The following is a 14567-nucleotide window of genomic DNA, read 5'->3' on the forward strand; positions in this document are numbered from 1 at the left end:
TGAAGAAGAAATTGGAACTCGGAATTTAAATATTTGAAATATTAATGAGGTATTAATATAATCTTTTTTTTTCTTTTTTTTTTTTACGTGACTGTATAAACAAGCCTTTTTCCCCAAAACTTTGTTTATTCAGTTTATTCAGTTATGAAGTCATCTTTCTCCTCTGACTAAAATCTCTTCCCCAAAATCAAATAGTGCATCTTAAAATAGGGCTGGCCAATATGACTTTAAAGTAATATCTTAATACACTGTATATTTCTTGATATTTTGAAATCACCTCAAAAGGACTTCATTTGTCCTCAGACTGGGTGACAAAATCAAATATTACAATATTTGTTACCAAATGCCTAATGAAAAGACAACACTTCTGTCATGTCACGTTATAAAGATACATAGTCTCACATCATAGTGAAGACATCATATCAACATATTGCCCAGCTTTGTGTTTAAACAAGTAGTAAACTGACTCAACAGGATTTTTTACTGGTATTATTTTTACCCTTGAAAAATATGGAGCTGTACTCTTTAAAACTAATTTCACCATGAGTCCAAAACAGCCCTCTCTCCTCCTGCATAGGATAATGTGATAAATGATTCACTTTCTAGTAAAATGGGAGACATCCCTTTCTTCCCCCGGCTGGACTGAATCTTCACTGAGTCCCGGGCCAATAAATGCCACCACTGGGTAAAGAAACGTGGTGGTTTAAAAGAAATGAAATGAAAAAAGTCTCCCTTTCATGAAAGTCCTGAATGTTTGGAGCTGAGCCGCCTCCTCTCCTCTCGCCCCGGGGCAGGCTATCATCTCCAGTGACACCAGAGGGAGGCCAGACCCCACCCCACCTCTGCCGGGGCCGAGGGGATGGAAGGGATGAGAGAGGCTGGCGGTGCTGCAGGCCCGGTCTCTCAGGTCCAGCTTCCTCTTTGATCACCGGCCGCCGACCTCCATGTCTCCCAAACAAGGAGCCGGGGCCGGGGGAACACGCCGCTGAGCCTGTATCCCCTCCCTTCAGCCCTTGTTCCCTCCAAATATGAAAAAAGGGTTAATTGTATTTAACAATATGCTCTCTAACCTCCCCCCCTCCATCACCACCTCCCTCCCCTCCTTGATTAGAATTAGAATCACATCTGGCGCCATGTTCTGTCCCTCATTACTGCTGAATCTCATTACAAGCCGCTCCCGTGGGAGGGAGCGTGCCGGGTTTTTAAGCACACTTTTCGCTTTCTTCCTGCCTCTTGCTCATCTCATCTGCCTCGCCGCTCCTTCTATTCTGCGTTTACATTAGCGGAAGTCCTCATCTGAGAGAATGACTGAGCACCACCAACCCTCCCTCCCCCCGCCTCCTTCCAGAGCTTGGAAATTGTTTTACAGTGCCAATTAAAGTAGGTATGTTGAGTTTTTTCCAGAGTATGTATTATTCAGAGTGTATTATTTGTTGCGCTCAAAAAAAGAAGGAAAAAGGCCTCACTAAAATAGGACTAGCAAAGTAAGTTCCACTTACTTGCAATAAAAACTACACCAAAGGTTCGGAAATATAGTCAACATAAGGAAAACGAGGGAGCTTATTTATGGTGCCCTGAAGTCCTACTGAATAATAGAAACCTCCACATTTGAAACTTTGTTTCTTTGCACCCCTTGTGCAAACACTGTGTCTGACTGGGAATTAATTTTAGTGCGGAGAAAATAAAGAAATCTGTAAAGTTTGAGTCCAAAATGTTTTACCTCAGTAAAATATTAATTTAAATCCATTGCAGGGGGAAACACAGTCTCTCTAAACACTCTGTAGGCTGTACTCGTGGGGAAATAAGAGTCGGAACGTATAATCAAAGCCTTTTATTTGCATTTTAAGATACCAATATAAAGGGATAAAAACATGAACAAAATACATGAAATAAAAAATTGTAGCAGTGATGTCTAACAAAATTGGACCCTGCATCAGAGTGGGGAGCTCTGAAGGTCGCAGGGAAGCCCTGAGGTTCCTCCCACGGTTCGGCTCTAGATCATGGGCGAGTCGCAGAGCGTGCACGGCGCCTGCAGTAACTTCTTTATCCACTCTGGATCTGTGGGGGAAAGAAAACAAGTTGTGTTTGAACTGGAGGTTTATAAATATGAATATGATTATAGACTTTTTACAGCCACTTTCAAACTTGCACTTCATTACATAACTTTGGGGTGATTTGTACTGGTCTCAGATCTGATTACAACCTTTCCCACAAGAGTCAAAGACAGCAGTCTGACTAGGTTGTACCTCATTACTGTTTCCGAAAACACACTCAACACAGGTCGGAATTTAATATTGTCACAAAGTTAATTACACAAAGAGATTAAATACATATCTTGTAACGCCTTCTTGAGACCAGTCTAATGAATTCCGTATTTATTTTTTGTAAAACAAATCTTGATCTTCTAACTTTAAACTCATTTCTTATGCACAAAGATAATAAATCAGTTTATTAAAAACACAAAAAACACTGAATGAGCCACTTGAAATTGTCTCATGTCAGATCACTTTGCACAAAGTGATTTCTCTCCTTTTTGCAGTGCAGAGAAAACATGACAACTGTCCCTTGACAACTGCAAAACAAGTTTGAAAAGCAATCAGTGATGCAGCCTTCTTCCTTGATACTGATAATTACTCAAAAACTCAACCTGTTTGAAGGCTCAGAAGGGTTTATTACTGTCAAATACCAACTATAATTGCAACACATGGTTTCAAAACAAAACACAGTAGAAGGCAAAAAATGTGTTGGATGTTTTGAGACAGGAGCTGGGATGATGTTGGTATAAAGACCTGGGATGCACGTAGCAGTCAGATGAAGCTAACCCTCAAACACTGAAGAGCACAATGTGGTTCTCTCCTGACTGTAACCACGGCAGGAAACACACAACTGCCACTAGACCAGGCTGTTTTTGTTTTTTATAGCACCAAACAAAATCGTGGCGCGGATATTATTCTAATAATAATAATAATAATAATAATAATTGTGTTGTGGGCAGGACATTGATTGAGACCAATTGGAGACGAAAAACACCAATATTCAAAAAATGATAAACATTGACCAGGCCAATAATCGGTCTACCCCTAATAATTACACGACTGACATACCTCCATCACCTCTGCTGGTCTCAATATTTCCCACTGTATTTGCTATCAATTTCTGTTAAAGGAGCCAGTGAGTATGTGTATAGTTATTGTTTTAGGTGTGTGGATTTACTTATTTATGTTTTATTTATTAAGCATATTTGGTATTTGTCTCAAATTCCAATGTCTGAATATTCTTAACAATGTAAAGTTAAAGAGTGTATTTTTATTATTATGCTATTATATAATTATATCAGAGGTATAAAATGATCTTACAATGACAATAATCCTTTATCTCAACAATATCTGGGGCAATATATCATCCAACACAAGCAGGTATGGAGACAGGCTTAGATACACCGATACGATAATGTGCTACAGACAAATACAGAGGAAAGATGTCAGAACACATGTAAAAATGTTCCACAAATAAATAATCAATATCAATAAATAATTGACATGTTTTCTACATTAAAGTTAAATGTTGTATTGACTGTGTAGATGAGAGTACTTGGAGCATTGGTCAGAATGATCACAGAAATGACTGACAAATCGAATCAATCTGGCTTCATCCACACAGTCGGTGCTTTTTACATGCTTTGCTCACGAGACACCAGGTAAATTGGAGAAATCTGGTTACACGTGTGCAGTGTTGGAAAGACGACGGTGATTTACTCAAGCACCGTATTTGTGTAAAAAATGTTAAAAACTATGTGAACCTTTACTTTCCATTTTCTGCTACTTTAAACTTCTAATCCACCACATTTAGGTGGCAAATATTGTATGTTTTATTCCAATACATTTACTTGACCAATTTCATTACTAGTTAATCTGCAGATTTCGTTTAATAGCACAAAATAAAATACAATAAATGATTATGATATTTAAAGGATTTAGGGGAGAAATTCAGAGAACATCAGCAGATACTCCATACAGTACAATATATCCAATAATATAATATACAGTATTCATTCTTAGATTTGTGAGTCTGCATAGCGGGCACTTTCGCTACAGGTACTTAAAGTATATTTTGGAGCTAATGCTTATGCACGTTTACTAAAAATCGAAAACGTGACTTTACTTGTTACAGAGCATTTCTATGCTGCGTTACTGCTACTTTTACTTGCGTACAAGATCGGAGTGCCTCTTCCACCTCTGTGCAGAAGTGTTAACATGCACCAGAGTAACCTGGTTCTTGTAGTGCAGACTTTGGATGGAATTATTTAGAATACAAGGATGTGTCGCTGTGTCGCTATATTGAGCTTTCCTGTCATCCTGCCAGTACCTTCCCTGTCTAACCACAGATTGTCAGACACAAGTCAGACAGTCACAAAAACAGACAAAACAATCCCTTTTGAACATTTTTCAATAAAGACAAACAAACAACAACACAGCTAATTTTCACAATCATTCATGTTTTGTTTTGTTTTTTTTAAGTATGAAGTTTTCGAGCTACAGAGCGGGACGAAGGCCCGACGTTGAAGGTGACAGGAGGAGATGGCTGATGGAGAGTGAGACTGTGAAATGGAGGGGAAGAGAGATGGAAAGTGGCGCTTACCCTCAGGCTGTGGCAGTCTGGCGATGCTATCCAGCAGGAGGCAACGTCTGAACGTCAGCGTCTGGCAGGCCTGGTATGACAACACACACCTGGAGGAGACCGAGAGAAAAAGGCATTAGAGAGCTGGCTGGCAGGGACAGAGACATGCACACACAAGTAGACACAGACTCACACACAGACACAAAAGTAGAGCAGGAACAGCACTGAGGTCCAACTGACGGGCACAGATTTCCCTCTCAGTGCCCACCAGAGGCAGCACATTCTCACTAGCGGGAGAAATATTTGACAGAGGATATTTATGAGATGATGAGAGTGGTGTATGGGTAAATATCAAAAGGTGGGAGGCTTGATTACTGCTCTGTGAAGATAAATAAACCGTCAAAGAAGGCACTTGGCATTAAGATTCAATTCATGTCCCGTCAGGCTCAACTGTGGCATCTGAACCCCGCACAGCATGTTGAGGCTAAAGCTAATAAAAAACATCTTAAGTGGATTAGATTTAAACTCATGGAAGAGAATGATGTGTGTACCTGAGCCACATGTGACCGTTTTTACAGACTGCTTGTTTGTGGTCCGAGAAGGGCAGCGCTGCCTGACACAGGCTGCAGCGCTCCAAGAACGTCTGCTTGTTCATCTTTTTCTTGATGTGGCCAATCAGGACCTGAGACGGATGACACACACAAAGCCACAGGGTGTCAAAGTAAAGACAAATACAACACACAAAAAAATAATATGAGCTGATCAGCAGTAGTGGCTAAACAGTCTTTATTAACCCAAATGCACTGCGTCTTCACCTGATGACATGCATGTCTTAGTCATAAAAATAAAATAAAAAATAAAATAAATAAATAAAAAAAATATATATATAAATATATATAAATCTCTCTCTCTCTCTCTCTATATATATATATATATATATATATATATATATATATATATATATATATATATATATATATATATATATATATATATATATATATATATATATATATATATATATATATATATACAGATAGATAGATAGATAGATAGATAGATAGATAGATATGAAAAAAATCAGCATAAGCAAATAAACAATTACACAGAGTTGACGTAACTTCAGCACTGTGGCAATTATTAAATGATGAACACACTAACTGTCCCAAATAATCAGTTTTCTCTTAAGTTTTTTTTAAGTGTCTATACACAAACAAGGCAAGAGCTTTTGATACAGGAGGATTAAATGTTATTTAAATCAATATGTGTAGAATTTGCATTGTAACATTAATGCAGAACAGGCATCTATTTTGAATGGGGTGTGGACAAAAAGAGCACATTTTCCCATCTAGAAGGCCCAATGTTAAAAAAAAAATGTATGGGGAAAAAAGGGACTGTATGACTATGTAACCAACATTTTTACTTAAATAGTTATGCAGTACAGGCCATTATAAGGCCATTTCATGGTACCTTTTAAGGATAAGTTCACCCATAAATAAAAAAATTCAGTCATTATCTTCTCACTGACTGCAGATGGAAAGTCAGGTGAAGTTTCATAGCCCATAAAACATTTCTGGAGCAGCACATTAAGGCACAACTGCAGCAAACAACTAAAGTAGATGGGGAATTTTAAAATGTAAAAATAACCGTCCCCCCAAAAGTCCACATTTGATCCATCCATTCAGTTCTTGATTTGAAAAAAACATTTTTTTTAAGATGAAATTTTCACTGTAGCTGCTAAACTAAAAATGTGCACACCCCATCTGAAGTAGGCGCATGAGCTCGACACCTCATGTTGAAGGTGTAAACCAAACCAATATGGGAACTCTGGGCTTCCAGAGATTTGGTTTGAACAGGACATGCTGTATGGAGGCTTTTATTTTTATATACATTTAAAACCAAGTCTCCATCAATCTATCTTTGGTATCCCATCCTTTAGTTGTTTGGCAGAATGCAATGCTGAGACGCTGTTTTGCCCTGAAGCTCGGGAAATTTTTTGCAGACTATGACACCCAACTTTACTTTGGCATGAAGGTGAGTAGAAAATTATTTAACTGGGTGAACTTTTCGAGGAAGAAGACCCTGTTGGTGTGACTGGCATGCACTTCTTCTAGTGTAGTGAAGTGGCAATGACTAATGAATGATTTAGTATTAAATCTATAATGTCAGCTACACAACAATATCTATCCAAAGTCAGCTAGCAGTTGCCCCCTTAAGATACTTGACATTCCAGACCAAGGAGGGCTGTAGTAGCAAATATTAGTGTGTTCAACTGAGTGAGGGTGAGTTTTATCGCTTTTGAAGTCAAGTTTTCTTTTTAAGGAGTCGAATGTCATTTCTTCTTTGAGAAATAACATGGAAAATTGTCAGGCAGACGTTTTTCATAAAGCAGCCTTTATAAGAATTTCTTAGCTTAACCTTAATGTGCTTTAAGTGAACACTGTGCAGCTGCAATATGCTGGATCGTATTTATGTCACTTTGGGATCATAAGCAAATACCTGACACTGAGTCACTCTGATCAGGGCAAAATATAAGATCACAACATTCAGGGTAAGAAGATAAAGTGAATAATTATCCATCAAGTTTTACCTCTGAAGCTCTGTCGTTAGTGTCCTTGGAGAGGTACTCCATCAGGCCACAGGTGGGTATGCTGGTGTTCTGAGTAATCCAGGTGTTGAGGTACACCACCCCCAGCACCTTCTTTATGTTTTCCCTCATCAGGTGGGTCTCAACAGCATTGATCCAAGCCTGCACCTCCGCCATCTGCTCTTCCTGATTGGCCTCCTGCTTTACTCCACCAGGCTCGCCTTCTTCTTGTGAGCCATCTTCTTCATCTTTTCCATCCTCCTCTTCCTCGTCCCTGACAAACACCTTGCTCTCCTCATGTGTGGGCTTCCAGCGGTTGTCTGTGGGTGGTGTCTGTAGTGACTGGTACAGCATACGCACCAAAAATAGCTTGAAACGCCAAAAGTAGGGTGAGTCTACTTCCTGGATCTTTCGATCAAGTTCTTCCAGCAGTGACGCAGGGATGCACTTGTTCTTGAGAATTTGCCACCTGACGAGGTCAAGCAGGTCAGTCATTTTGTACAAGCTCTGTGTAGGGGACTTGAGCAGCAGTGCTGTGGCCATCTCTGGCGTTTTCAGGGTCACAAAGTGAACCTGGTATGTCCTGTTAACAGGATGAAAGTCGTCAACCATACCTTGTGTGCTGGCAAGCGCAATATATGCTCCATTGCGGCTTACCGCAATCCCATGTATCCTCCTCCCTGTAACGTTTTCCGGTTGAAGCATGTCCTCTTGTTTAAAAATCAAAGTGTTCTCTGTAAATGTTGGTGTCAGCTTTTTAATCCACCCGTCTGTGGCACACGTGTACACCGTGACACCATGTTGACTGACTGCTAGCGAGACCACAGGGAGCGAGTGCAGCCCTGCCACATGTGAATTGTGTACGTTTAGTCCGGCCGGCGAAATCATGAGCAAACACCAAAAGACGTAGCAGCCGCGTGAGGCCACGATGAGGCTGCAACTGGATTTCTGGATCGGGTGGATCATTGGGACACATTTGATGTTCTCAACAGCAATTTCGTCGCACTCCTTCCAGAGAATGACAGGGTGCCGGAGGGTGAAGTAGCCCTTTACTCCAGACAGGCTGACCGGCATGATCTTGACAGGTCCCACTTCACTGCCGATGATCAGTCCACTCATCCGGCGATCTGCGCTTTCATACTCCCACCAGGCCAGGTTACTCGGTCTAGTCACACCTGACTCGATGATATCATAAAACATGACATCTGCCCCGTTTATGAAGGGCAACACAAACTTCCATAACACGAGGTCACCATTTTCCATTAATACGGAGAGGAGGACCATCTCCACGTCTACGCACGTGTTGTCCGTCTGAACCTGTTTGATCGTGTAAACGCTCGACCACTCCATTCTCAGAGGAGTCTGCATACGGAAGCGCCGCTGCAGCTCGTCAAAGTCCAGCAGGTTTGCCTGTGGGGGCTTGTTGTCTTTTTTGGCGTAGCCTCGCTCTTTTAGCCTCTCACTGTACTTTTTGGTGAGATCGACGAGCATGTTCCACTCGAGTCGCTTATGGCTGTTATGAATGGTGAGTCTGTTATCAAGTGTTAGGCAAGCGAGCAGACAGCGTCCACTTGAGTCGCAACCTAACGAAGACCAACTGGCATATTTTATTCCTTTCTGCACTCCTACCGCTGGGTTCATCACTGTGTCAGCCAAAAAAACTTGCCTTACTGTGGGGTCCGGATGTGTGGTGAACTTCTCCACTGCTTGAGCTAGCTCCGCTGCTGGTCCTACCTTAAAGGTTTAAAACACAAACAAAAGCAATAATTAAGGTTAAAGGTCAGGTTTAAGAAAATTTTGCGAGTCAGTTGAGCATACGTCAAAACTTTATATGACAGAGTATGTGCAGCAGAACTGTTGGGTCCTAAAAGTATGAAGACAACATCATTGACAAATCAGCCAAACCTTGTGCTAGCAGGTTCATAAATCCAGCACATAGCCATGAAATCTTCATAGACAGTCTTTTAGAATGGGTCAAAAACAGTAAATGGTATTGTCATAGCATGCCTCGTTTAACACGACATTACATTTAACAAGACATTACCTGCCCTACCTGATCTGACTGGTCAATTGTAAGCTCAGCTTCGAAGGCAGACAATGCAATCTCACAAAGTGGAGCCATTAAGTGCTGAAGCATGCGTATAAATTGATTATCACTTGTCGCATCAGTTACTACAGAGTTCCAAACTGCTTCTTGATGCTAAATCAGCATAAGAAGTGTGTGTCAGGAGCCTCATGAAATGTGTTTCCATGGCCAAGCACTTCACCTCACCATGCACATTTCCAGGTGTCTGCTGGAGAGGTTTAAAGCAAGATGCAACTGGACACAGGAGCAGCGGAAAGTTATTCTTTGGATTGTTAAAACACGGTTCACCTCCTGGCATTCTGATAGACAGAACTGAGTTTGGTTGATTACAGGTGAACGCTGCCTTACACATGGCATGCACTGATATTGCAGTGTTGGTGTTGCACTAACCAATCATGTTTTTGTTATGTCATTGCTTTGCGATATAAGGAGAAAGACCTGAAAAATACACATATGGGAGAAGTTATTCTTTACAAAACGTGTGATGAATGTTGTAAAAGGGTCTATTTTTACCCAAACCATGTTCTAAGTGGCAAACAGGTCTCAGTCTCCTGATTAAAAATCTTGTAGTTAACACCTTCAGCCACGATGGCTTGCTCCAGAGGTGGACACTTTTTTTGTAAGCAGCAATGATGGTCCTGAAGCACCAATAATTGTAATATTTTGGGACCACCACTGACATGGTGATATAAGAAAAATCCTCATGGCATCATACCCACTGTAAAGTTTGATGAAGCATAATGGTCTCAGCTGTTTTTCAGTCTTCAGGCTACGTCCCTCAGTTTTAGTGAAGGGTCCTAATGCAACAGGATGCAAAGACATTTTAGCCAATTGGGCGCTTCTAACTTTGTGGCAACAGTTTGCTGTTCCAACATGACTGTGCCGTGAACAAAGCAAGACACGATTAGACAAATTTTGTGTTGAGGAACTCCACTGGCATCACGCTTCAACCCCACTGAATACCTTTGGGAGGAATCAGAATGCAGATTGCGAGCCAGGCCTTCTTGTCCAACATCGATACCTGACCCCGCAAATGGTCTCTTGGCTGAGTGGCCACCATTTCCCACAGACACATTCCAAATTCTTGTGAAAAGCCTTACCAGAAGAGTGGTGGCTGTGTTACTCATAATGGGTGGATCTGTCCAACTACATATGGCATTAATGGCCACAGTTTTAGAATGCGATGCCTAATAAACTCATGCAGCTGTGATAGTGGGATGTCCACTCACTCTGGCCATGTAGTGTCACCAGACAGATAGTATGTAGCCTCTAAAAATCAAATTGCTTTGAGTGCCATTGACTGTACACGCAGTTAATCATATCTATAAAGGACAACAGGAATCCAACATTGGCTGTCTGCCACTGTACCAAGTGGATTATAAAATTCAGCTCCATCCAGTATTTTATCTGCCAAGTGGATTTTTGGAGTGGAGACGAACCTATAAACAATCATGTTTACACACTAGAGCAGCTGCATGGTGACAGATTTACTGCAGCAAAATTGTTTTTCTGTTTCTCTTTTCATCAACATTTGTATTTCATCGCTTTAATTATCTTTCGTTCAGTTCAGTAAATAATGAAAATACAGAAACACCCAACACTGCCAAACTAATAGCACACAAGTGAGTCTTAGCTTGGCTGTGTTTCTGAGGCATGTTTACACAAATTGCTTAACAAGTACACAAATTGTCGTAACACTACTCCAGTAGACTCGCAGATGTCATTTGTTCATCAGTAATCACCTACAGACACACTTGTTACTTGTTAGCAGTGGTATTAACTTGGAATGTTTCAGCACTTTGGTTGCAAAACACACCCATGTTGTCCAAAAACACTGTTAACTAGAATAATCTGTAAGCCTCCATCAACCTGCCAGTTGCAGTTGGAATCCATGTCAGTCCAGACTCATTTAGTGAAGACTGATATCTATATCTATATTCCAGCGAATAATTTCCAGTGGGAAACAAGCTTTTTTCACAAGGAGGCTATTTAAGTGGGAGCACAGAGGACTGAGTGCAATGACCATTACCTGAAGCTCAGTTCTCCACTTTTACAATTTAGTGTGGTATAGCCACTTTACAAACTGCATGTCCTTTTGCATAGGTGCCAAAGCTAGACTATAAACATTTATCATCCCCAACTCATGTAAAATACCTCTAACTGTTACATTTGTATATTTTGTTAATAGTTTACTGATTTTGTAAGCAGTGTTTTTAACATTTTTGATCCTTTCGACAGATGGGTAACCACCAAGGATGATTCATTATATCTGGACAGTGTTGGACTCTGAGTAACATTTGTTCCTTTTAAAGCTACTCAGTGGCACATGCAGCCCAAAGAGCAATAAAAAAATACCAGGATCCTCTGTGTTGTTGGGCCTATAGACACTTTCGCAGGCTAACTTCTGGTTTAGCGTCTGGCCATCTTGAATAGAGATAAAATGCTTTGATCTTGCAGCTCTTCTCAACTTAAATTATGATCAAGTTGAATCAGTCAAACAAGACAATTATTAGGGTCGCTCAACAAAAATGTTATACAGACGCTTCTTTCACAATGTAAGCTTATGGGAAAAAGCAATTTTATGCTCCAGTGGTGTAATTAAATGGTTTGGGGACTACAAAAGTTAACCAAAGCCCCAGAAAGGCCTGGCACTTCCTGGGTTAGCTAGCAACATGCTAAAGTTAGATCGTCACACTCTGCTGTGTGTGGAGGAGCTGCTAAAGATAAAAATGGCTGATGTACACCGTCTTGTAAAGTGAGCGGTATAGATTGGTGTCACAAATTATTTATCTGACCAAATGTGAAATATGGTCACAAGCTTGCATTCTGTTGCTGAGTTATGCCGCTGGATAATGGCAGGACATTATGATGTTACAGTGACCTCTGGATACAATATGTTGTCAGTTCATCATGTTATTTTTTTAGACATCTGCAATTATTAACGTATGAAATCTTGATCAAATATGTGATTTGTATGGTCAAAGTGACCTTTGACCTTTCGCTGCTAAATACTAATCAGTTGATCTTTGAGTCCGGGAGGAAGTTGTGCCTTATTTGAAGAAATTCCCCAATGGAATTCCTGAGATATCACATTCATGAGACGAATAGACAACCCAAAGACATAATGCCATTTCCCACTGCTGTCGGCAGAAAAAAATATGTTGGAGGCATAATAAAAACCCCATAATACCCGCTAACATCCATCTTTGGTTTTCTTTAAGGATGTGGCACATTTTCAGTCTCCATTCAAGCAGCACTCAACTCAGCATGCAATCTGATGAGGTATACAATCTGCTGCTCTCTACCATTTCCCGCTTTTTTGCATCTTAGTGACGTGTAACAAAAAAAAAGTTAGAAAGGCAAACTCATCAGTGGGGAAGGAGGGAATCACCAAGTTTTTGTGGATTTGTGGACCTAAATACAAAGCAAACCTGCAGACATGCGCAAATTTTGGTGCATAAATTATATTTCTTTCACTTCATTGCATGCTTGTTGTTGAAGTACGTAACAGCATGACATCATTACGCCAACAAGTCGGAATAATTCCATTATCACAAGGTTATCTGCATAGTCATAGCTTTCTAAATGTTTCCTGAGGCATAAGGAGGTATATACATTAAACTAGTTAATTGATAAATACGATTATGGCTGGACTGTTGTATTAGGCTACATTACTTATAGTTAGGGGTACCAAAGAAACAGTCATAATTTATGACATTGTAATAAATAACAAGGGACCTGAAGTGGGCGGATAAACTGCTGCAAAGCAAATATGAGTTACTGGGTGAAATCATGATCTTGTCAATTTCACAGAAATGAAAATATTTTGTTGAAATTAACCAAGGATGTTGTTGAAGTACGTCGCAGCATGACATCATTACGCCAACAAGTCGGAATAATTCCATTATCACAAGGTTATCTGCATAGTCATAGCTTTCTAAATGTTTCCTGAGGCATAAGGAGGTATATACATTGAACTAGTTAATTGAACCTGAAAAGACAAATAATTGTGTCAAGTGGAGTATAAGTATACAACATATAAAATGTCTCCCCGACATATTCTGTCTCATAGCCAAATACGATAGTGAGTAGTTATTTTTAGGTTTTGACATGTTGTCAACATGACAGCTCAAATCTCATCAAATCCTCAACAGCACCTTCCAGACCAATCAAAATGCAATTCAAAGAGCATTTGAAGCATTTGAAAAAGAAAACATGGGTTTTTACAGCGAGTAAAATGGATTTCATCTCACTAACACCATACTACAATCAACCTGATGTTTTGACATGTGTCAGCAGAGACTGAGGCCAGATCATGAGCAGAGGATCTGAGTGGTGACACTCCCCCCTCTCCCTGGTTCCCTCTTTGTGGCTGCAGAGGGAGGGGGGCAATGCTAACAGATCAGGAGTCAGCTGCACTAGTTGTTATTTTGTCCCAATACAGCATGAGAGAGCACGAACAGCGTGTCTATCAGGTTTATGAGCCGGTTGTCTGGCTGGAGATTCAGTACACAACCAGCACAGCCGTGTTTTCTAACGTTAGCTAAAGCTCTGTCAACTAAGCTAAGCTAAATGATAACAGTCTTCATCTTTTTTTCCTTTACCCTCTGGAGGAAAAGGGGGAACATTTGTGCATATTTACCCGCATTTTGTATGCTTCGTTGGGGACGGGTATTGAGGTCCTGTGCAGCGTCAGGTCCTGTTTGTTGCTGTGTACATCGCACACCAGCTCCATCAGCGACAGGGAGCTGGTGGTGCAGACAGCCAGGCGGTGGTCCTGCGACCAGGCGAGCGGCTGCAGACCGCTCACCGGGGACAGGAGCGGGACGGCGGGCTCCCGCTTAACAGGCACATTCTCCGGAACAAAGAGCGGACCGTCCTCGGTCTCTGGCTCGGTCTTAATAGCTACATTTTGGGGCAGTGAAAGCACTGCATCTGACGGACTGGCGGCCGCCATGTTTTTGGAGGGGTGGAAGTGACGTAGGGGAGCGCGGGAGGAGAGAAAGGAGGGACTTCCTCTGCCAAGTTAAATGGTGCAGTGTGTACAATTTCAACAAAATCTGTTTTTATGATTAAAATAAATACGATTATGGCTGGACTGTTGTATTAGGCTACATTACTTATAGTTAGGGGTACCAAAGAAACAGTCATAATTTATGACATTGTAATAAATAACAAGGGACCTGAAGTGGGCGGATAAACTGCTGCAAAGCAAATATGAGTTACTGGGTGAAATCATGATCTTGTCAGTTTCATAGAAATTAAAACATTTTGTTG

The 14567-nt window shown here is 40.8% G+C and overlaps 1 protein-coding gene and 1 long non-coding RNA gene across 2 annotated transcripts in view; one reads left to right on the forward strand and one right to left on the reverse strand.

Moving 5' to 3' along the window:
- LOC119029535 overlaps positions 1-4644 on the forward strand; it is a 47330-nt gene extending 42686 nt beyond the window's left edge. The window contains exon 4 of the long non-coding RNA XR_005078011.1: positions 4518-4644. This is a non-coding gene — a long non-coding RNA (uncharacterized LOC119029535). The remainder of the gene's footprint in view (positions 1-4517) is intronic.
- On the reverse strand, positions 1817-14277 carry gtf3c4 (general transcription factor IIIC, polypeptide 4). Its single transcript, XM_037116387.1, has 5 exons — positions 13933-14277; positions 7208-8938; positions 5169-5299; positions 4639-4727; positions 1817-2058 (listed from the first exon to the last, which is right to left on the reverse strand). The coding sequence occupies exons 1-5, from the start codon at positions 14245-14247 to the stop codon at positions 1994-1996; spliced, it is 2331 nt and encodes a 776-aa protein (XP_036972282.1). The 5' UTR covers positions 14248-14277; the 3' UTR covers positions 1817-1993.
- Between the last annotated feature and the right edge of the window lie 290 nt (positions 14278-14567).

This window comes from Acanthopagrus latus, chromosome 12 (genome assembly GCF_904848185.1).
Source record: "Acanthopagrus latus isolate v.2019 chromosome 12, fAcaLat1.1, whole genome shotgun sequence".
NCBI classification, from domain to species: domain Eukaryota; kingdom Metazoa; phylum Chordata; class Actinopteri; order Spariformes; family Sparidae; genus Acanthopagrus; species Acanthopagrus latus.

Excerpts from the sequence above, each read along its gene's own strand:
- gtf3c4 (XM_037116387.1), bottom strand. The coding sequence starts at position 14,247 with ATGGCGGCCGCCAGTCCGTCAGATGCAGTGCTTTCACTGCCCCAAAAT. Across the intron at positions 8,939-13,932 it reads ACGAAGCATACAAAATGCGG|GTAGGACCAGCAGCGGAGCT; the intron begins GTAAATATGCAC and ends TAAACCTTTAAG. Across the intron at positions 5,300-7,207 it reads CTAACGACAGAGCTTCAGAG|GTCCTGATTGGCCACATCAA; the intron begins GTAAAACTTGAT and ends CATCCGTCTCAG.